This window comes from Hippopotamus amphibius, chromosome 8, assembly GCF_030028045.1.
Source record: "Hippopotamus amphibius kiboko isolate mHipAmp2 chromosome 8, mHipAmp2.hap2, whole genome shotgun sequence".
NCBI classification, from domain to species: Eukaryota; Metazoa; Chordata; class Mammalia; order Artiodactyla; family Hippopotamidae; genus Hippopotamus; species Hippopotamus amphibius.
In genome coordinates, this window is record NC_080193.1 from 95563653 (window position 1) to 95587470 (window position 23818).

General features: G+C 35.0%; 1 protein-coding gene across 1 annotated transcript in view; it reads right to left on the reverse strand.

Moving 5' to 3' along the window:
• The window catches only part of CPS1 (carbamoyl-phosphate synthase 1), a 126524-nt gene extending 103197 nt beyond the window's left edge, over positions 1-23327 (reverse strand). Inside the window, exons 1-2 of the mRNA XM_057745630.1 lie at positions 23086-23327; positions 944-1053 (exon numbers count right to left, since the gene is read on the reverse strand). Coding sequence (XP_057601613.1) covers positions 944-1053; positions 23086-23211 — 236 coding nt within the window. The 5' untranslated portion in view covers positions 23212-23327. The remainder of the gene's footprint in view (positions 1-943; positions 1054-23085) is intronic.
• Between the last annotated feature and the right edge of the window lie 491 nt (positions 23328-23818).

Here is a 23818-nt window from a genome sequence, read left to right on the forward strand (position 1 = left end):
ACTGACTCTCCTTAAAGAATTCAAATATTTCACAGGTTAGTCTATTGAATCTCTAACGGAAACCTTTGAAACCACTTAATTTTTAAGACATAATTTTTCAAATCCCTAGCCATAAATTTCAATCTAACCCAATCCCCTCACTCTTTACATGTGGAAACTAAGATTCAGAAAGGTTAAGTGAGTTTCTCAATATTGCATAATCAGTTACCATTAGAACTGAGACCAGAACTTCAGCCTCCTGGTTCCCAGATGAACATTTGTTGGCTAGATAAGAACAGCCACATGATTTCTGTGGCAAATCTTACCTTCGTTGCTGTACACACCTATTAGAGGATCTCAAATACTAAATTCGGTCTCAGTCGATAAATTTTGAAAATATCAGATCTATGCACCTGCTCTCCCACGGATTACTTTAAGATAATAAATGTATCTGTTATTTCACCTTTCTTATTAGAGTGCAAAATTATATAAAATACCTAAGGACTTTCTTAGCTCCTTATAGTAGTTCACATTAGATGTGCAGTTGATTCTTAACCTCACTAACAGAATGGCAACGGAGTGTGCTACCCATCTTTTTCCCTGTTCCAATTTTCACCTTAAATCAGATTGATACTGACCCCTCGCCTTAAAGAAGCCACTTGGTAATTTCACATAACTTGTGTCCCTAAACCATAAGTCTATAGAATTAATTTTGTTCTTCTTTAGCAGGGGAACACCATTGTCTGCATTCTCTTTCATTTATAGCAGCAAGGAGGAGTTTGTGCCTATGCCCCTTTTCAGGGGTGGCTCAGGCAGGCTATGCACAAGCACAGGGCAACTTCAGGTCAATGTGTAGTGTTATGATGATGATGCAGTGATTTCAACTTCCCACCATGAGTAAGATCATCCAGTTATTCCTCTATATAGAGGAAGAATAAAGCCTTGGAATAGAAGCATTACTCACCCTGCCAGGCCAGTATTAAAAACTACTTCACCAGCAACAGAGGATGGATGGCCAAAGGAGTAACCTTTCATCTTAGTTCCATCTTCCAGGACAATGTGTGCTGTCTGTGCCTAAAGAAACAGATTCATGAGTCTTAGCAGAATACAAAATATGAAGCACAACTAGTTGAAAAAATCCAAAAGTATAATACACAAATGTATTAAATAAATGCATAGTATATTTGATGAAACCATACTACCTAGATTTGGAGTCACTCTCCTGCTACTTATCACTTTTCTTCAAATGTATGGCTCCTGTCATTGGCAGGTGTTTTATTTTGTTTTGCTTGAAAGAGGAACTGAAGCATGTCGATGCACTGTCTATCCTAAATCTACTTGTAGAATTATTGACAATCCAGAAATACTTCAAGTTAGCTGAAATGTTATGTGTCTATATTTTCCCTCTTAATATTCCCTAGCTTTGCTCAAGTATAGCTTTAAGGAAAATTCATGAGTTTGCAAAAACATTGTGAATTGTACCATACAGCTCCTCGTTACTCTGAGGCTTAGAGCCACAAGGAATCTTCAAGGTTATCTATCAAATTGCATTCCACAGAGCTCTTGTGTTTGATGGAGTTCTGTCAAGGGCTGCCCCCTCCCCGAGCCTTAGCATCATAGAGGAACTGAAACTTTATCATTCTATTAATATTGATACAAAACAAGCACTGTGGAACATCTGAAAATATGTTGCATTTTGCTTTTTTAGTAGAGTTAATTATATCCATGTCTGGTCCTCCCCTTAGACTACAAGGCATTCTGAATTTGACTACTTCACCATACTAATCTTTGAACCAGCTTCTATAAAATTCTTGGCTAAGAAGAGGGACAATTAGAGAAACATCTCAGATGCAGCCATCATCTACTCTTCAAAAACACTCTAAATTCTATTGTTGAAACAATTTGGATCTAATTCTCAATTTCCATACAATTCAGGGTAGAGAGAAATGTGTTAAACCAAGCTTTGTGGTACAAAATCTAGACTCTGTAAAAAACTCTATAAGACAAAACAATGGGAACATTTTGATTTTATTCAAAACAAACTATAAAGGAAAACATCTCTGCAATAATTGAGGAAATATGAAAATAAATTGATACTTTATTGTATTCAGTGTAATTTTCAAGATTGATGATGGCATTATGGTTATATTTTTTAGAATTTTCATTTTTCTAAAGATATACACTGAAATACTTAAGCACAGATTAACATGTTATCTGAGATTTGCTTCAAAATAATCAGAGGTTAGGGAGAATGAATAGGGATATGAATGAAACAAATTTGGCCATGAGTGGAAATGGTTGAAGTAAGGAAGATGGCTGTGTTGTTCTCTCTGCAAGGGTTAAGTGCAGCCATTAAAGTTGGAAACATACTAATTCTCTACTTTGCTTTCCCTACATTTTTAGCTCTGGACCCATAGTGTCTAATCCTTTTCTATCCTACCACCCACCTCCAGTCTTACCACACACACACACATGCAGAGAGAGAGAGAGAGAGAGTGAAAGAGAGAAAGACTAACCTCTGTATATAGCAGGAGCACAGGCATGATTTCTAAACCTTTGTTTCTATGTTCCTTTAGCTTTACAAAATGCACTCAGCTTTTCAAGTGTTAAAATGGTAAAACCTCATTATTTTTCTATAGTAACCTTCTCTTTAGAAATACGATGCCTCTTTTAGTTGCAAAGTATGTAAGTCTCTTGACATTGGAATGATTACTTTTCAGTGTAGTGCTTATCTTTAAACCAATATACCATGTGCCTGTATACTGTTTATGTGTAGAGTGCATACTCATTAATTTATATTCACACACAAAACTATGTTAGTATTTCCTATTAGAATTGTTATGTTTATGGAACTCCTCTCAACAGTAAGTGTGTTTTTTTAATTGGAGGTACAATGCATGGGTTTCGATTTATATTTCGAAGAAAGTTGGACAAAGTGCTGTCCGGCCCATTTCACATGTGTCTGTGTGTGTGAGTGTGTATGTGAGTGTCCACGGGCAAAGTTAGCCAGAAGACTGTTGTCCTTCACCCAGCTTAGCAAATAATCTTTGAGGTAAAGTTTTGTTATATCTACAGTCTTGGAACCAGTGTTCAAGATCTCAAGCTTGACACTTTACATAGTCACGGTTTACCTTTTCAGACACTAAACTAAAAAAGCTTCTGGAATTACTCAGCATAGAGGAAAGTCCAAGAAGTAATTAATGTAATATGCGTGATGACAAGACTTCCCTGACAGACTGGCTTAGCACACAAGTTCTGAATTCTGCTTCTGTATCCAGGAAATCACTTTAGCATGTCACACGATTTTCTTATTTTATATTTCATTTTAATTAGTCAGCCATTCTTTGTTTATTTACAACTCGGGACAGAGGTTGATGATCTTAGGAAGTAAGAGTGATTATGTTCAGTGTATTTCCAAAGAACATTATAAGTTAATCAAATGTCTATGGTGATGGTTCTCAGAAGGGGTAAGTTTATTGGGAAAATTTTGTTGGTATCTCTGACATGCTTCACTAGGTGAAAACCTTTGGTCCAAGTAATGGAAATTCACTGTCAAAATATATTTTCTACTGAAAGAATTATTTTCTGTTCTTGAGGAAGTCATGTGTAGCCTACACACTTTCACAGAATGGATGTAAGGCAGGAAACATTTTCTTAAATAATATTTAACTTTGATAGAACCTAAAATAACTGTACTTAGTTGGCAAAACTTGGCATGTGAGCTGCAAATTTCAATTGTCTTCTATATACCAATTTATCTACCCTACTCTGAGCCATACCTGCCTAAAATATCATCTCTGTTGATATTTTTCCTTTCGCTTTTCTCTATCCCCTTCTCATCTAAGAATTTCAAATTCTCTGATCTATCTGACACCACCTAATTATTTTAAAGAAAGGTAAAAATTAGCATAAGCAATCTGACTCCTGTTAGCCTATTCCTACAATTCTATTTGGTATTTTTCTTCCTCTCTCCATGGGACTAGTTTTCTACTTTGCTCTCTGTCTTTTAAAGATATATTTTAGGAGACATTTACTGTTGCCCGAAATAGTCCCTGAGATTGCGTTCAATATGTCTCTTTGCTCCTTTAATTGTTTTTTCTTTTTTTGTTCTTTTTGGCAGCTTTTATAGATCTTCCAATCCTCTTTTCCACTGCACGTTATATTGTTACAAGGCTTCTGTTTACTGCCTATAGTACCCTTTATATTCCACTTAACCACATTGGCCTCTGATGAGTTCAAAAACATGAGTGCCAATTGACTTATCTATGAATTAATGAAGAGACTCTGAACAAAGAGTTATTATTTGGAATCCTCTCTCCTAGCTAATAGGTCCCCAAATGCTATTTCATTCCAGCAAGTCTAAAAGAAATCACCTTGTTACCATTGTAAGATATTTTAGTAGCCTCAGTCCTAGTAGAAAGAAGTCCATAGTCTAGGAATTAGACTAAAACCTAAAGTGATCACTTAAGTGCCTACTGCCAGAGCACTTTGGTAGTCTGAAAGCTGAAAGTGCAAAGGAAACCTTAATGAGAAGAAGTCTGTACACTCATAGAATGCCAGGAAAAGTAACCAAAAGCTATATAAATACAAGTGCTACAAAATAAATGACTTTTACCATGACATGGTCCCCTAACTGTTTAACAAAAAAGGTATATGCCAATAAGACAGTTTAAACCTTAAGGTCAAAACATCATTTAGCTTCTACCATGTGCCAAGCACCATGCTAGGCTTTGGAGATACATGGATAAATGTCCCCAGTGCTCTCTTCCCCCACCCTCAATTTAGTAAAAGGGCCAGATACGTACTTGGATGGTAAAATAGAAGAAACCTCAAGAAGATTACCTTTGAAACACCTAGAAATCAAAGATAAATAAAATGTCCTTTCTTTAATAAAATAATTCACCCTTTCCTTCCCATCCATGATTTCAGTAGTAAAAATTAAAATTTTAAGAAAGAAACTCATCAAATTTTGAATCTAAAGTCTACAGTTTAAAGATTCCTTCAAGTCTTTACTGAGATGTCAGCCATTTCTTGGTAAGACCTATTTAAAATTACAATATGCCTAAATGTCCATTGACAGAGGAATGGATAAAGAAAATGTTATACATATATACAATGGACTATTACTCAGCCTTTAAAAAGAATGAAATAATACCACTTACAGTGACATGGATGGACCTAGAGATTGTCATACAGAGTGAAGTAAGTCAAAAACAAATTTCATATGATATCTCTTATATGTGGAATCTTAAAAAAAATGGTACAAATGAACCTATTTGCAAAACAGAAATAGCGTCACAGATGTAGAAAACAGACTTATGGTTACCAGGAGGAAGGGGGAGGCATAAATTGGGAGATTGTACTGGACATATTATGCTAGATATAAAATAGATAACTAATTAGAACCTACTGTATAGCACAGGGAACTCTACTCAATACTCTGTAATGACCTATATGGGAACAGAATCTAAAAAGAGTGGAAATAAATAAACAAATAAATAAATAAAATTACAATATGCCTTTTGGCGCCCTATCTCCTTAGTCCACTCTTTCTTCACAGCACTCATTGCCTTCTAACATATCATCCAGTGTCTTCTTTAAAACATTTGTCTTATCCCACCAGAAAGTGAACTTCAAGTGGGCAGGTATTTGGGTTTGCTTTGTTTACTGATGTGCCTGCCACCAGGGCCAACATCAGTGCCTGGTACACAGCAGACAATCATTTAGTTCTTGTTGGATGAATAAAGCATCACTAAGTGACAATCTAAAGAAAATACTATCTTAAAAATACTTAAAAGCATGATTATCCATTCAGTTTTTAGTTTGTTCTAGCTGTAAATTTTAGTAGCAAATATCTGTTTTGTGTTGCCTTTTCACTGTTTAACAGTGCCTTTCTACAATACCTTAAGTGTAGTCAATGTGGATATGTTATGGTGGGAAAGAGATGTGAGTGACAATGAGGGAGAAAGGTTAGTGGATGGTTATCATAGGATATGCATATTATTAGTATGCCGCATGTGAGTGTTCAAATACATCTTACGCAGAGCTAAAACAAATATCATGGTAATTCAAAACAAAAGGATCATTTAAATCAATTTCCTAGGGATTTCACATGAAAGAGGCTGACAGGGCTTGCATTATATAACGAACTGTTTCAGTCCCCTTTTCACTTTGAAAATATAGGAAAAAAATGAGAAAGCTCTCCTTACCCAGTGTATTCTAAAATATAGGACTATGGAAAGAAAATTCTGTATTCTTCTACTTAGTTTTAAAATAACTTATACAAATGAATTTCATGGAAAAATCATTTTACACTTATATTATTCTCACATATTTTTGCCATAGCAAATTCAAATGACAGGTTTAAGTCAAATACAAAGAGATTAAAAGTTATTTTGAACACTGAAAGCTATTAACTTTTTAACCACCAAAATTAGTTGAATAAGCATGGACTATTGTTCACCCAGTTCAATTTGAAATCTGAGTCTAACTAGCTGCTGCCTCTCTCTAGGTCAGTCACTGCAGAGCAAAACAAGCAAGCAACAAATTCTAAGGTGAGTTTAATCTGACTCCCTGTTAGTAGAATTGAGAAGGATTTTGTTTGGTTTGCTCTCATTAGAAATGGAGAACAACTTTTCTCTCTCCAAAGTATGAATATGTATACAAGCACTATTGGCAGATGAACACTGTGGGTTTTTTTTCGTTTTACTTTTTTCCCTGATCTGAAATAAGCTGTCTCAATTCTTTTAATATGTCCTTACAGCTCTTCATTTCACTTTTTCCCCTCTGGGTCTCTTACTAAAATTCCAATAACTTTTCTCAGTAAAACCTTAATGTAAATTAAATTCCACATGTGACATGATCCACTTAGTGGCTTAATTTTAATTGGGTACTCATTTTCATTATACTCTAATTCTTCATCACTATTTAAGTGCATATGAAATTGTAAGAATATTCTTCAAGTCTCAAGTTCATAGCCAATTAGAAAAATTTAACTTTTAATTCATTATCTAATTTTAGGTCTAAGTGCCTCAGAGTCAAAGGACTAGTTATATGTTGTTGATGTTGGTACCTTTATTCATACTGACTCCATCAAATTGACAAAAAATGCTATAATATGATATAGAAGTTTGGGATTCTATCTGTACTAGTCTTCAACTTAGAAGTTAAGAGATATTTAAACTGCTTTCATTAATCAAATGTCAATCAATCCTTCACTCAATGTTATTTATCAACCCAAATACACATAGTCCATGAAAGATAGATAATAAGAGGAACCTGACCACAAGGGGAAGCAGCAACATTAAGCTTCTATCTGGAAATCTCATTTCAATAAGATCAAGTGCATTGAGTTTGGCAAATGCTTAGATCATAAATTTTGAAAGATATAGTAATTATCCATTTTATATATATGTGTAATCTCACTATTGCTTAAATAACTATTGTCCAAATTTGCTTATATACTCATAATCTAAATTGCAAACCAGTTTAGAAAGATTTCTGCATAACAGTAGAGTATAATTTTCCATCCAACAGGGGAGGAATTATTTTAAGTATATAAAGAGGGCAGACTTCTGGAAAAAAGCAGTGAGAAGAGCGGTTGCTTTAGGGGAAAAAAAATGCATAGACTATGGCAATCACTTCCTCTATGCTGGCCCCATTATTCCACTCTACACATAGCCCTATACATTAGGAACTGTTTGAAATCATGATCTGTGTGAGGGAAGGGGAGGGGGTATGAATGAGGTTGGGGCTGGAGAGGGCAATTTTGATTATCTCTTCCACACCTGTCATCACTTGGCTTTCTCTTTCCCTCCCATACCCTGCCTTTTGAAATATGTACTTCACTCCCTTTTGGCTTGTTTCTTTGTTTGCTTCGTTTGGGTTTTGGTTTTATACTCTTTATCAATAGTTGCATATTAAAGGCCAACTCTGCAGATGTCTTTGGAGACTTTTTGTTAGAAAAACAAATCTTGAAGACTACTAGGCATAATGACTCAGGTATGCCAAGATATTTACCCTCATTCCTGCCCTCTCTTCTTTCCATATATCCAAATTCTACCTCTTGCTAGGAACTCAAGCTGATCATCTTTGTACACTAACTAAACAGGCATTGAAGGACTTGTCACTTCTAAAGTTAAGGTTAAGTAAAAATTGGCGCTTAAAATTTACTGCCCTATATCCAAGCATTTGATTAATTTCTCCAATAAGATTATAGTCAACACCAGACAACATCAAGGACAGAGACCCTGCCTTCTCTGTCCAACACCGTATCACCAGCACATAACATAGTGTCTGGAACATAGTGGATGACTGAAGAAACCATTTTGCACCTCTCTAAATTCATACCTGGACCCATGGAGTTAACTTGCAAGGACTTTGGAAAGATCGTTTAACCCTGGGTCCACAATGGAGAGTAACAGGTGTAATTGGTGACTTTGCGAAACGGAATTGAGCAAGACTGATTCAACTCTTCTCAACAATCTTTTCAAGAAGAAATGTACTTTCAGTTGCACATCATGGTGGGAGGTTTTGCAGTTGTGAGCAAATATATTTGACTCAGGGAATGGGGGTTTCTGAGAAGTCCATTTGGTCACAGATCTCGGCTCTGTTTTCCAAATAGCTTTAACAGTAATCAAAGTGATATTCAGATCTCTGTCTCTTTGAATACTATGTCTTGTTTCTCAACTGATTCTAAATTTAGAGGTTGAGGAGGAGGTGTGATTACTTATCACTCCTAGAATCCTACCTGTAGTAGATACCTAGCAAACACCAATTGGTTGAATGAGTGGATGAATGAATGAGATGCTGCATAATTCTACTTTTGTTTCCCTGAGACATAACTGGCACGCAAATTGCACTCCTGCTTTACTCCAGTCGTATTTAACTATTCCTCTCAGGCTTTGCCCACAAACGTGAGATGCAATGGGCAATTTATAACTATATTTAATTCTATGTGATTTATTTCCTGGGAAACTAGCTAAGGGAATAAAGAACACCTGCTTCAATAGTACTTTCTCTTCCATAGTCCACCAAGTAGAGATGTAAGTGGGTACAGCAATTCCTTTCTATAAAGCCATTATATCATAATTAAGCTTTGTTCACACCTTAGTGAAATTACTTTAGTCAGATAATCTACCAACTATTTAGCAGAGTACAGCTAAATGATTAAATAATGAACTCAGTGAAAGAAAGTTACAACAGGAAACAATAAAAGTATACACTCTCTTACCCTACATGCATCTTCCCAATTATTTCTTTTCATATTTAAAATATTAAACATTTATTTTTTCATTTCATACTTGATATATTTACTTGTAACCACATTTAAAATTAAATTTAATTGTCTTCTGTTTGGTTAAACTCTTCTCTAAAACAGAGATTCTAATTCAATATCTTTCTAGTAGTGGTTAGTCTTACAAATCTTTCAAAACCAAAGATATTAATTCTAGTAGTAGCATATTAGAGTTACAGTCTGTCTCCCTTTGGCATCTTTTCCTAACATTTCCTGGGAGTGAAAGTTTCAAATCACATCTGGGCCAACAGGCTAAGTAATAGAGTTACTTAAATAATGATTACTTTAATTGAAAATAATTTCACTGTTGATGGAAATGCAAAATGGTATGGCCACTATGGAAAACAGTAGGTAGATTCCTCAAAAAAATTAAAACTGGAACTATTTGATCCAGCAACCTTACTTCTGGATATTTATCCAAAGAATTGAAATCAGGATCTCAAAGAGATATCAGCACTCCAATGTTCATCCCAGCACCCTTCACCATAGCCAAGATATTGAAACAACCTAAATGTCTATCAGTGGATGAGTGGATAAAGAAAATGTGGCATGTACACACAATGGAATATTACTCAGTCTTAAAAAAGGAAGGAAATCCTGCCATATCTGACAACATGAATGGCCCTCGAGGGTATTATGCTAAGTGAAATAAGGCAATCCCAGAAGGACAAATACTGCATGATTTCACTAATATCTAAAATGGTCAAACTCATTGAATCAGAGAGAAGAATTGTAGTTGCCAGGGGCTAGGGGAGGGGGTAATGGAGAGTGGCTAACCAAGGGACATAAAATCTCAATTGTTCAACATGAATAAGTTCTAGTGATTTGCTGTACAATATCGTACCTATCATTACACTATGTATCATACACTTAAAGGATTGTTAAGAGGGTGGATCTCATCTTAAGTGCTCTTACCACAATAAAATAAAATTTTATCATATTATGTTAACAGAAATTTAATCTTCCATCATGGGGGAAAAGAAATAAAATTGCATTCAGCATACATAACGCAATTATTCTCTTTTCTCTCTTTACTTTTCATTAAAGTGTTTGCCAATTTTACAGTGTCAGTAGCAAATTTGTTTGTTTTACTTTACTGTTGCAGTTTCATACTTATAATATTCCATCTCTATGGCAAATTTCCAAATAGTTTACAACTAATAATTAGTCCATTTTTAATCCTCCGCTAAAAAAAAAACTGAGACTGCTATATTTCTATCGTTGTTGCTGAGATTTACATATGGTACTGGTACGTACTTGGCACTCAATAAATATATGTATAATTAATTTTGAGGAGAGTAACTAAGGACAACATGCATACTTCAATTTTTCTCTAGTTTGAGTTCATATGTTAAAGCACTTCCTTTTTTGTTTTGTTTTATTTTTTAATTCTGGAATAATCCTTATATTTGAAAAAAGTGACGTTAACATTTCTTAAGCATGCCTTATAGAAGTACATTGACCTGTCACTGTCCTATTTCTACCCTTTGGCATTGCTTTAGTGAGACCCTATTAAGACATAAAGCAGATTGCATGCATAGTCACCAATGCTTATTAAAGTCTGTATGCAGTTGCACAAATAAATTGTGTTTATATAGATTTAAATGATGAATTTCTACTGTTCTGAGAAAGGTATCTTACTTCCAATAAAACCACAAAGTTATGCTGGAAAAATGTGATCTGGGAGCACTTCGCCATCACTGAAAATCCCACCTTAAACCCTTCCTTAAGACATCATTGAGTCCCTCCCATCAGGAAGCACCCACAAGCCTCCTAGATAGCTTCCTCCACAAGAGCACAGACAACAGAATCAAGCAGTATCAGCAGTATTTCATCTTGTGGAACTAAAAACCACAGCCACAGAAAGATAGAGAAAATGAAAAAGCAGAGGACTTTGTACCAGATGAAGGGACAAGCTAAAACCCCAGAAAAACAACTAAATGAAGAGGAGATAGGCACTCTTCCAGAAAAAGAATTCAGAATAATGATAGTGAAGATGATCCAGGACTTTGAAAAAAGACTGGATGCAAAGATCGAAAAGGTTACCAAAGACCTAGAAGAATTAAAGAGCAAACAAACAGAGATATGCAACACAATAACTGAAATGAAAAATACACTAGAAGGAACCAATAGCAGATTAACTGAGGCAGAAGGGCAAATAAGTGACCTGGAAGACAGAATGGTGATAATCACTGATGTGGAAAAGAATAAAGAAAAAGGAATGAAAAGAACAGAAGACAGCCTAAGAGGCCTCTGGGACAATGTTAAATGCACCAACATTCGCATTATAGGGGTCCCAGAAGGAGAAGAGAGAGAGAAAGGACCCGAGAAGATATTGGAAGAGATTATAGTAGAAAACTTCCCTAACATGAGAAAGGAAATAGCTACCCAAGTCCAGGAAGTGCAGAAAGTTCCAGGCAGGATAAACCTAAGGAGAAACACGCCAAGCATATAGCAGTCAAACTGACAAAAATTAAAGACAGAGGAAAGTTATTAAAAGCAACAAGGGAAAAATGACAACATACAAGGGAACTCCCATAAGGTTAACAGCTGATTTCTCAGCAGAAACTCTGCAAGCCAGAAGGGAGTGGCATGATATATTTCAAGTGATGAAAGAGAAGAACCCACAACCAAGAATACTCTACCCAGCAAGGATTTCATTCAGATTCAATGGAGAAATCGCAAGCTTTATAGACAAGCAACAGCTAAGAGAATTCAGCACCACCAAACCAGCCCTACAACAAATGCTAAAGGAACTTCTCTAAGCAGGAAACATAAGAGAAGAAAAGGACCTACAAAAACAAAAACAAAACAATTAAGAAAATGGTAATAGGAACATACATATCGATAATTACCTTGAATGTAAATGGACTAAATGCACCAACCAAAAGACACACACTGGCTGAATGGATACAACAACAAGACCCATGTATATGCTGTCTACAAGAGACCCACTTCAGACCTAGGGACACATACAGACTGAAAGTGAGGGGATGGAAAAGATACTCCATGCAAATGAAAATCAAAAGAAAGCTAGAGTAGTAATACTCATATCAGATAAAATAGACTTTAAAATAAAAAATGTTACAAGAGACAAGAAAGGACATTACATAAAGATCAAGGGATCCATCCAAGAAGAGGAGATAACAATTACAAATATATATGCACCCAATATAGGAGCACCTCAATACATAAGACAAATGCTAACAACTATGAAAGAGGAAATGCAAGGCAGAAATAGAGACACAGATATAGAGAACAAACATATGGACACCAAGTGGGGAAAGCGGGGAGGGTTGCGGGGGAATGGATTGGCAGATGGGGATACCAGATTGTATACTCTAAATATATGCTGTTTATTGTCTGTTAACTGTATCTCAATAAAAGTTTTTTTTTTAAAAAAAAGACATCATTAATAATACTTAACCTAAAGGTACTAACCACTGTCTATTGATGGATTTTCTTTAATCCTCACAATCCTCCCCCCACCCCGCACTGAGGTAGATTAAATTAAGATTTCTGTTTTACAGTGGAGCTAACAGAGGCTTAGAATAGTCAAGGTCATTCCACTGGTAAATGTAGGAGTAGTGTTTCTAAACCCAATCAGTGTGACTTGGAATCCACAGCCCCCACCACTCTATGATAATCCTTCCTATGGAACTATCACATAGAAAATCTCAGCCTAGACTGAGTTATATATTACCCCTTATTTTTCTTTTTCTAAGCTTACTTTATCTCTGCTTTCTAATTTAAAAAAAATGAGGATTAAAAAACAATTCAATCACAGACTGTACTTAAATTTATTTATAAAAATTTTCATTCAAAACTGCCATGGATTAGCCACAACCCACCCAGGTCAACCAAGAATTACCTATCTGTGAATCTGTAAATCGTCAAGGTGAAGATGTCAAGTCATTAATTACATCCTATAATCTGAAGAGAACCAGCAGGTTTTGAGAACTCTTCACATTGATTCCAGGCCCTTGAATTCTCAAGTTTTCAAGACTGTTAGGACCAAAGATGCTGTAGACCTGGAGATGCTCCTCTCAGTCCCCTTACAGGAAGGACCTGCCATCCTGCTTCAGGGAGTGAGGTCAAGATCAATGGATGGTCACCAGCTGTCAGTTCCTTCAGGGTCTACCTCAGTTGCAGAGAGCTGCTTTGCCCTTCCTGGAGTAGCCCACACCCACAGCAGGTGACTGAGCCAGGCAGGAATATAATGGCTGGAGCACAACAAAGGAAACTCTGAAGGACAAGAGCTTCCTATCAGGTTGATTAAGGCTTTGTCAAACATGCATCACAATTTACTTTGTCTTTGCCCAGTCATGTTTTCTGAAATTTCCCTCCACTGAAGTTGATCTCGAATAAATATCTTACTCCCCAGACAACATCTCAGTGTCTGCTTTCAGAGAATCTAACTCATGATAGACACTTAAACCAAATCCAAAGGCTTTGGAGAGCCTCAAGAAAGGAAGTTCTGCTATTTATGGGGGTTCTAACTCAGGAACCACCACTGGCAGGTAGAACACTGCAGGATGTGTGAATGGCTTCCTTTCTTCATATATCCCTATAACTTAAGAATTAGCCCGAAGTTTGAATTAATTTGATATATAGGTCAGTCAAGATCCTTAGCCAAAGCTAATAGTACCCCCAAGTTGCTTAATGTTCAAGAGAAGACATTTACTTTTGGGCGGCTTCTAAGCACAGATTGAGTTTGCAATTATGTAAATAAAATTCACAAACACACACACACAGCGAAAAACATTTCTCTATACCTTCTAAAAAGCTCTTGATTGACTTGAACCAATGTATAAATTGTATCTGCAATTAATAAAATTAACTCTACCTCTTCAGAATTATGTTTTTCCCCCATTCATGTGGTTATGTGTGGAAAACATATAAACCAGACCCCACTTACCCCAGGATTTGAATAAAATAGGCCTAGGATTTGTAAACAATATGGATAGCAAGGAAAATACATTAAAACTAGTTTAAACTCACAGTTTGACTTCTTTTAGCCTAGAGCATACTGATATTGTAGATCTGGGAGCCAGTTTGATTATAAAATAAGTAGTCAAAAATTATTTTCTAATAATTTCATTTTGAAGACTAAAGTATGAAATTAGTATTCTCTATATCTTAGTAATACTAAATGTTCCTTTTATCTGTAAATTTATTGGAGAAACATCAATAAGACTAAATTTTCCACACAATATTTAAATGGACTAAAACTGAATTTTCCTGTGTATATGTAATTACTCCATTTTTAATCTTTTATAATTGTATCTTTCTCTAAATTAAACTGGATCACTTAAATATCTCTATGATATCTATTTTTATATTACTTTCAAAATAGGCATTTTTAACAAACGGGGCAATCTTTGGATGTTGTGCTTTCTAGTATTTATAAAGTCTGGGGATTCTTTCACAAATTCTAATTAATTTTTGATGAAAATGCATTTTTGTAGGAAAGATTGCATATAAATAGAAATTCCAAAAAAGTTCTCTATTTATTTGTTGGTTTATCTGCTGTGGATGTTGCTATTGTTGTTTTACCATATCATAAAATATTTTATTTTTTAATGACATTTCAAGAATGTGATGCTGTAGATAGATCTGACATTTTCCCTAAACATCTCATCTCTTCAGAGTTTTTAATTCTCCCTCAAAATTAAAATTCATTAAAAACCAACATTTATGGATCTATTTTTTCATTTCCTGGTGATTGATTAGCTTTATGAGACCACAAATAAATGACCAGAATTTTACACTCTAATACTCTCAGTTTGAGATCAAGTTTAAAAAGGTTGATGTTTCAAAGCATTTCCCAGGATAAGAACAATGCAACAACGATTAATGGGAGTCACACAGCTAAATTCCCCTTCAAAAAGCTTTGAAAATGTGTCCCTGGTGTTATGCTCAATTGACTCAGAGGGTTTCATCTTAAGAAGGAACAGTCAAATTCATACAGAATTTATAATTTATAAAACCTGTAAAAGTTTTGAAACAGCCGTTTACTATTGTTGTTAGGTTTTTTCTTTGCATAATAACAGAGTATTGTTATTAAAAATCATCCACTTGTTTGTTTATCATTTCACATCCCAGCATCATTCTGGACTAACTTTGAGAATATCAGTTATTTACTTTGAATCAGTCTCCTTTGGATCCTTTGGTTCAAATAAGTCAAAATAAGACTTTTCTTGGAGCCAAAAATTGCTAATGTGAACACCCACCATACTAGGCTTTTGTATATGTGGAGTTTACAGGACTATATGAGAAAGAAAGAAATTGAAAATTGAAAAACAGCATGTTTTGTTACAAACACATAACAATATTTTGGTTGAAGTGGAAGAAATGTCAACAAAATAGCTCTGCCCTAAAATATCACATTTATAGAATTACTAACAGCCATATAAAGCAGGAAGCCTAGCTGATTCTTTGATTTAAACAACGTGTTCTCAAAATGGAATCAAAAAAAGGAAAGGAAAGGAAAAGAAAAATCTGATTTACTCTGTATTGAGATAAAGTATATAGTATATAGATGGGCTCTTGAGTAAGAAATAAAATTCAGCAGGAGAAATTGTTTAGATCATTCTGAAGTCAGGGTAAACAACAAATATGGCTTCAGATATACGTATAAGCACACTAACAAAATGCCAAATTAAAAACACCCATATATGTTTGAGGCCTAATTAAAATTCTACCCACATTTGCTACATGTATGTTCACTTTGTAGGCAGAAACAGACATCCATGTGTTCTTGTATTAACTACTGCACTTACACATCTATGAAATGGGAAGAACAACACTGTTTCTTCCTGAGTGTGAGAATTCACCAGCAAAATGTTCTGGATGTAAAGCCTCAAGCTAATTTAGCAATAAGTTCCATAAAAGATTTGAATATAAATCATTACAGCTACAATAATCCCCTTAAGCTAGTAATGGAAATGAAAATTATTTACTCTGAGAATCTGATTGTACTGCTGTTAAATCATTTGTCTATGTAAATTATTTGCATATCAGAAAAGGTAGAAGCCCCATGTGTTTATTTCCATTTTCACCAAGGCCTAAAGCTATATAAAATATTTGATTTCTGGTTCACCTGAGGTCTCTTAGCTATTAGTTGAAGTCAGTACTCATCCTCTTAAAAAATAAAATAAATCTGAACCAAGCTTTGGAGGGTAGGAAGCTTAAAGCCAGAATTTATTTTAGTTTATTATTGCACAGATAAAGTTAAAATCTTGAAGTGTTCCTTATGAAATCTTATTTTTTATTCTTGGAGTTAAACTTTCAAACTATGGATACTTAAAATTCAGAATTACAGCACAATTTGCTATGCCTAGAATATTTAATGAGACTTCTCCTCAGTTACAATGCCTAATACTTCAGGATTTCAAAGTACTGTAACAGCAGTAATCAATTAAGCCTTACAACATCTTAAGTTAATAGCCTTACAACATCCTAAGTTAATATTAAGTCATCTGCCTTTGGTTAAACATAAGCCAATATTGGGGGAAAAAATTACAAGGTTAATTTACTTGAATACTTCTATGTTTTGGACATTTATAAACAAATGAGTCAGATTCATAAGTAATTTTTATTCTAGTTACGTTTCTTGTTATAAATAAAATATAGCATTCAAAAAAATTCCACCACAAAATACATATATAAAGTGTAGGTTTACTAACAAGCACTTAATGGTCATCTGCTATGTAGTAAATCATTCTGAATCTGGGAGGAATCTTCAATATTGTAAGTTAATGTTTATTTTATGGTTATATATTATTATGTGTCTTGTATTTAGTTCTACATCATAGAAGAAATTTATTCAGTAAAATTCTTAGTGATACAGCAACTCTGTTGATTCATCTGTAAGACCCTCACATTAGCCAATAACCTCCCTGTGCAATGTGAAAGATCAATACATGGCATTTATTAAGTTGGAAAAAAAAAGAAAGAGAGGAGCCTTGAAAATATTTTCATGAGTTGAACTCGTTTAGGCCAGATGAAGGAAATCAAGTGTAAGATAGGGATTGCTAGGGCTGAGCAGTCCAACACCAGGCCTGACCTTTAGCTTTTTTCAACGCTCGGTCATTGGAAAGACCCTAGGAAATACTGGTCACATCAAGGACATTGTCTTGCACAGCAGATTCCAGAAGCTTTGACATGACCTGTGGTATGACCATTGCCCAAGAGATATTGGAAACTCTCTACTATACCCTCCAACCTTCAGTACTAGTAGGAAATATGAAGAAGGTCCAATGAAGATGTGCGAGCAGAGGAATGTCCTCTATTTCCACTGCAGTAGGCTCTCAATTTGCATTTAAACTATTATGAAGTCTGGCTATGCATGGTCAAATAGAAACTCAAGGCTTAATTAGCAGGAAAGGAATGCATGAGGCCAAGACTAGTGCCAGTTCTTTTGACATTTACCCAGCCAGAATTCTTAACTTCTGACCAGGGCTGGGACCAGGGTGAGGCAAGTGAGGTGCCCAGGGCACAATATCAAAGGAGGCACACTGTGGGCCTGGTAGTGAGAACCCCCTTCAATGTTACATGATAGATGCCTCACTCACCTACCTTAGCCCAGGTCCTGTCCAACTATGGCTTTTTCAAGGGTTTTATGGCAAGAAGCTCAAAATGTCAAGAACCTATTGACGACAAACAAATGAGTCTATACCTCAGAAAGGGAAGTTATGAAAGGTAGAGTACATAAACAAAAATTTTCAAAAGACAGGCTCCCTCTCAATTAATGAAATATTGTCCACCAAAAATATGTAAAGTTGCTATATCATCCGAACCAATTCTGCAACACCTCATTTGGGATTGGAACACAATTTATTATTTCAAAAATTTGGATTATCATGGATGAAATCCAGCCTTAAAACATATCCATATGTAGTAAAAGTCTAACACAATAGTTATTCTCAAAAGTGTATGATAAACTTACCCCTACCCCCACCTCTAATATGTACAAAGAGGCTCCTAAATAATAAGGAATTCTATTTCCTGTGAATGTCTTTAAAGCTACTACAACATAACTAAGTGATTCTAATTGTAGGAGTTTTTGTAGTTGTCAATTTCTAATCAAATGACAATAACTCCTCAAGGTTGAGCTAAATAGCTACTTCTATTTTAGAATCAGAATGTAATAGCTTACAAAATGAAAACCTTTCAAAAGGAGCAGTGATTCTGGGGGCACATTCATATCTGAAGTACCAGAGAGAAGGACACTTGGACAGTTAGGTTCCAGGCTTAATTGTAACACAGGTCACCATTTTCAGAAATGAGTGGATTAATGTTAGAAGCAGTACTTATTGAATCCTTTTCTATTCATAAGGAACTTAACCTTTTCAATTTAATACCTGTGATTTCCAAATTCATTTGCAAGTAAAAATAAAACTATTTAGTCTTAGTGACTTTCTAAGACTTGTGAACTCAGAATTTTTTAATTTGTAAGTTTCCTGCCGTCAGAGACTATCCACTTATTATCCATTTATTTCAACTTATTATTCTCCCTGTATACTCCCAGGGTACAAGTTTCATGCTTATTTGTTAAATAAATAAGTAAATAGGATATTAAGATGTATATCTTGACTTTTGGAATTGAATTCACCATAGTGAAAAAAAAATTATTTGCTTCATAGTCCTTGAGTTTAATTCATTATAAACCTATCTCTAGGAAGATAGGTTTGCTATTAAGGCAAAGGTGAAAAAATCACAAGTATTTGAGAATTTTTATCAGACATCTTGCCATTGTAATAATTTGTAGTCCACAAAAACATGAAGAAACTCTGCTCTAACTCTCTATTAAGTTCTTCTACTAAAATGTATAGAATATAATGTTTTTTAAGTATCCAGTTTTTACTTTTTGGCAATCAAGCCCTTGTCAGTTGCATTATTTGCATATATTTTCTGCCAGTCCATAGGTTGTCTTTTCATTTTGTTTATGGTTTCCTTTGCTGTGCAAAAGCTTATAAAATTGATTAGGTCCCATTTGTTTATTTTTGCTTTCATTTCTATTGCCTTGGGAGACTGACCTAAGAAAACACTGGTATGATTATATCAGAGAATATTTTGCCTGTGTTCTCATCTAGAAGTTTTATAGTGTCTTGTCTGGTATTTAAGTCTTTAAGCCATTTTGAGTATGCTATGAGGGTGTGTTCTAGCTTCATTTATTTACATACAGCTGTCCAACTTCCCCAGCACCACTTGCTAAAGAGACTATCTTTTCCCCATTGTATCTTCTTGCCTCCTTTGTCAAAGATTAATTGTCCATAGGTGTGCAGGTTTACTTCTGACCTCTCTATTCTGTTCCATTGATCCATATGTCTGTTTTTGTGCCAATACCACATTGTTTTGATTACTATAGCTTTGTAGTATTGTCTGAAGTCTGTAGTATTGTCTGCCTCCTGCTTTATTCTTTTTCCTTGGGATTACTTTGGCAATTCTGAGTCTTTTGTGATTCCATATAAATTTTAGGATTATTTGTTCTAGTTCTGTGAAAAATGTCATGGGTATTTTGATACATATTGCATTAAATCTGTAAATTGCTTTGGGTGGTATGGCCATTTTAACAATATTAATTCTTCCAACTCAAGAGCATGGAGATATTTTTCCATTTCTTTCAGTGATGACTCAATTTCCATTATTAATGTTTTGTAATTCTCAGCATATAAGTCTTTCACTGCCTTGGTGAGGTTTGTTCCTAAGTACTTTTTTTTTTTTTTTTTTTTTGATGTGATTGTAAAAGGGATTGTTTGTTTACATTTCCTTTCTGATATTTCATTGTTATTGTAAAGAAATGTAACTGATTTCTGTATGTTAATTTTGTATCCTGCTACCTTTCTTAACAGTTTTTACTTTTAAAGTATTTCATAGATTTTTAAGCACTGGTCATGTGTGATGGTCACACAATTCTTGGAGTAAGTCAAGAATTGTTTCCACACTACAGATGACAAAATTTAGGCTCAAAGAGAACATGTGACTTGACTAAGTTCAGAGCATTGATAAATGCATAAGAAAGATTAGAATCCAGGTCTTTTTGTTTCTATTCAGTGCATTTTCCACTGGGAGGTATAAATGGCTGCATGTAATAATGAGCACTGAACGTTTTAGATACTAATAGAAAAAGATTACTGTCTCTAAAGATTTCATATTTTATGGTGGTTGATCATTTATACCCTTGATATCAAATTCCTTTAGAATGTAGAGCGCCTTGAAGTTCTTTCTTCTTCCTCATAAGTAAAATACAACTGTGCCTATTAACAAGGTGCACACTATAAATATTAGCTACAAACAAAAACATGAAAAAGGGCCACGTAAAAGTACAAGTGCGTCACTGCTGTCATCAAACCCACTCTCTTTGTCCATCACCAACGGGAGAGTGACCTCCAAAGACATTGAAAAGGCAACCAATTTACACTGCAGTGCTTATAGATCTCATCGCAGGGTATCTTCCACAATCCATTTACTATCTATAACTGGCTATAATGCTATTAACCTTTAGTGACTGTTCTCATTGCCCTTCACTGACCATATGTAACTATATTCTAATGGTTTTAACTATCTTTAAAATAGGATGTTCATATAAAAAGAGTAAGTTTAAATATATCTTTCTAAGCGAATTGAGTTTTAAAAGTGAAGGCATGAAGAAAGGTAGGTAGAGGATTGTTTCAAAATAAGTGAATAATAACACAAGTCTTTGGACTGCTGTAAAGATTTTTAATTCACTATTATGAAGTTCAAGAACTTCTATTTTTCATGCCTGGCATTTCTCCAAAACTTTGGCCAGAAATGATTGAGTGTGAGTAATGGCTTTTACACTATGAAATGATGGCTTATTCCTCCTACAAATTTGTCATTCTTAGCTGTGAACTTTGGCAGACACTTAAAACAGATCTGCCACCATGAGCTGGAACTGCTTTCACAGTGGACTATCCACACAATTAAACTCTTTTGTTGTAGTTGTGGTTGTATAGAGCACTTATTGTGATAGTGGAATTGGTTTCTAGTAACAGTCACATCTATGCAATTTTAAGTAGTCACTTGATTTCTCTGTTTCTGATGTCTGATGGAGATACACCTAATTCTATCTACCTATTTTTGTGAGAAGATAAAGATATTCCAAGGGACACAAATTTGAAGTCTTAAAAGACATACCTAACTTTAAGTAATATTATTCATCACTATTTATTTTCTCTGAAGAGATATATGAGTACCCTTGAGATATTACTACACTAAACTGAAACCAAATATTCACTCTCATAGCTTATAGGCAGTCACTCTATCTTTGATGAGGGTTTAGAACATATCTTCTTTCTGGCTCTCTTGTTACAATTAAACTGAATCCAAGAAAATTGTTGTTCCTGGGTTTCTTAATTTAAAATGGTAGTTTCGTATACTTTTTCCTGAGATCCTAAGCTCTCTCTTTCTCTCTCTTTTTCTTTCTCTCTCTCTCTCCCGCCACCATACTCCCTCCTTCACACCTCCTTTCTTTTTCTGTCTCCCCCTTCCTTCCATTCTTTTCACAACTATTTCTTTTCCTGTCAGTGGAGGTCACGAGAATCTATGGGCATTGCTTAGCTCAGGGCTAAAATCATACTGAATCCTGCTTGAGTAACATAAGCAATAGGAGCTGGGGAAGTATTTGGAGGATTTTTAGTCAACCCATTGAGCACGCAAAGTATAAGCAGTACACTCAAAACTATTACAACCTATTTTTACATCAACAGATAGAGGTTGTTTGGGTTTTCTTCCCTACTTCACTTTTTAAAGCTCTTACTACTATAGAGGCAATATATTTAAAGCTACTGTGATTACTTAAATTTTATATTCACTAGAGATGATGTTCATTGGCAAAGTTCCCTTGTGGTAATTTCAGACTTCTCTGGTAATAAATGTCTTCATAAAGGTATAGGAAGGAACAGAATTCCTACTGGAATTTTATAACTCAATGGTGGGGGCAACGAAGAGCACTTAACGTTCTCTTCCTGGACCTGCTCCTCAGTTATAGATACACTCAGAGAGACAGACTCATCAGCTGAGTGTCTGATCACTCAATTGATCAGACTCATCAGCTGCCTTAGTGTCTTAATCTGCAAAATAGAAATAACTAATTCATCCTTTTAAAAGAAGGGTTGGGGCGGGGAATGGGGTGAAATGAATTGGGAGATTAGGACTGCCATATATATATTACTAATAAGAAAAAATATCAAATTGTACATTTGAAATAAATGCAGTTTATTGTATGTCAATTATAGCTCAATAAAAGTTCTTAAAAATTTAAAAAATAAATATAACAAGGGCTAAGAGGGAAAAGGAAAAAGCAAAGGCAGAGTCTACACGATGATCTATAAATATCAAAATTATGTAGATATTTTCCTTCCAAAATTTTATCCCAGAAAATTTTGCAGTGAGCCAACACAGATTAGCGGCTTAACACTCCACCTACTGCCATGTGGCTCATACACGTGTAAGCAACTCCATGTTTGAACCCAAACTGTGAGCAATAGTGTCTGCGCACAAACAGAGCCCTGATAGTCTTTTTAAAAAATTGTTTTCTAAACATAACACTTACATTTTGCATATTCACAGGAATTGTGTTCCTTCTTTACATTGAGTGAAAATTGTCATAGTTTTACTCAGAGCAGATAAAAATCAGCATTTGCTAAATCTGTAGGTTCCCTAGCAAAGCAAATGTTAAGTTAGCAGTTCAGAACTATATTTTTCCTTTGTAAGTGACACCTTTGCTTCACGCAAAACTACTCCCTACACAATTTCACTGGAAACAATGAATATGGGAATATTACCTTGACAGAAAGGAGCCTGATGCAAGGTCTTGAAAATTTCCATTGATGGTGTGCAGTCACATTGGTTAAGCCAAAACCTGTCTTCAGGGTCTTCACCACTTTGCAAGCTGTCAAAATCCTCGTCATTTTGAAGATGTTGATTTGTGACTAAAATTAAGTGAAATTACATATATTTTATGAGAATTTTGTTGTAAGATTTTTAAATTAATGTGAAGAAAGCTGGGGGGTGTGCAGTCAGGTGTTTACAGCTGACTGCACAGTGATCTTTGAATTTCCATTCATTCTGTCATTAAATGTCTTTGGCCACAGCTCCTCCTTCTCTGAAGCCCTCCTCCCGAGGTAATGTCCAGAGATGTTCCATGGACATGTAATACAAATTGCAACACATCAAACACTACCTTTTCCTGCTGAAATAATGCTAGTGTTGTGGAAAACCAGTCATCCGTGAAAGGAATTGCTTATGCAGCTGAACAGAATGACCTAGACACCATAGACAACCTCAGGAATATCCTTACCCTACAGAGTAGCAACTTTCTAACAATGCTAAGGTTCAAATGTTTTTGCCTGTGTGAGACGTGATCACTAATTTGCCTTAAAAGAGATGTGGAATTCCCAAAGAAACAGAAGACTTGCCATTTTCTGCTTGGAAAAGATAATGGAAATCACATATAGTAAAACAGACACAAAATAAGCTTTTCTCCACAAATATAGAACAAAACTTTCTACATTGTGG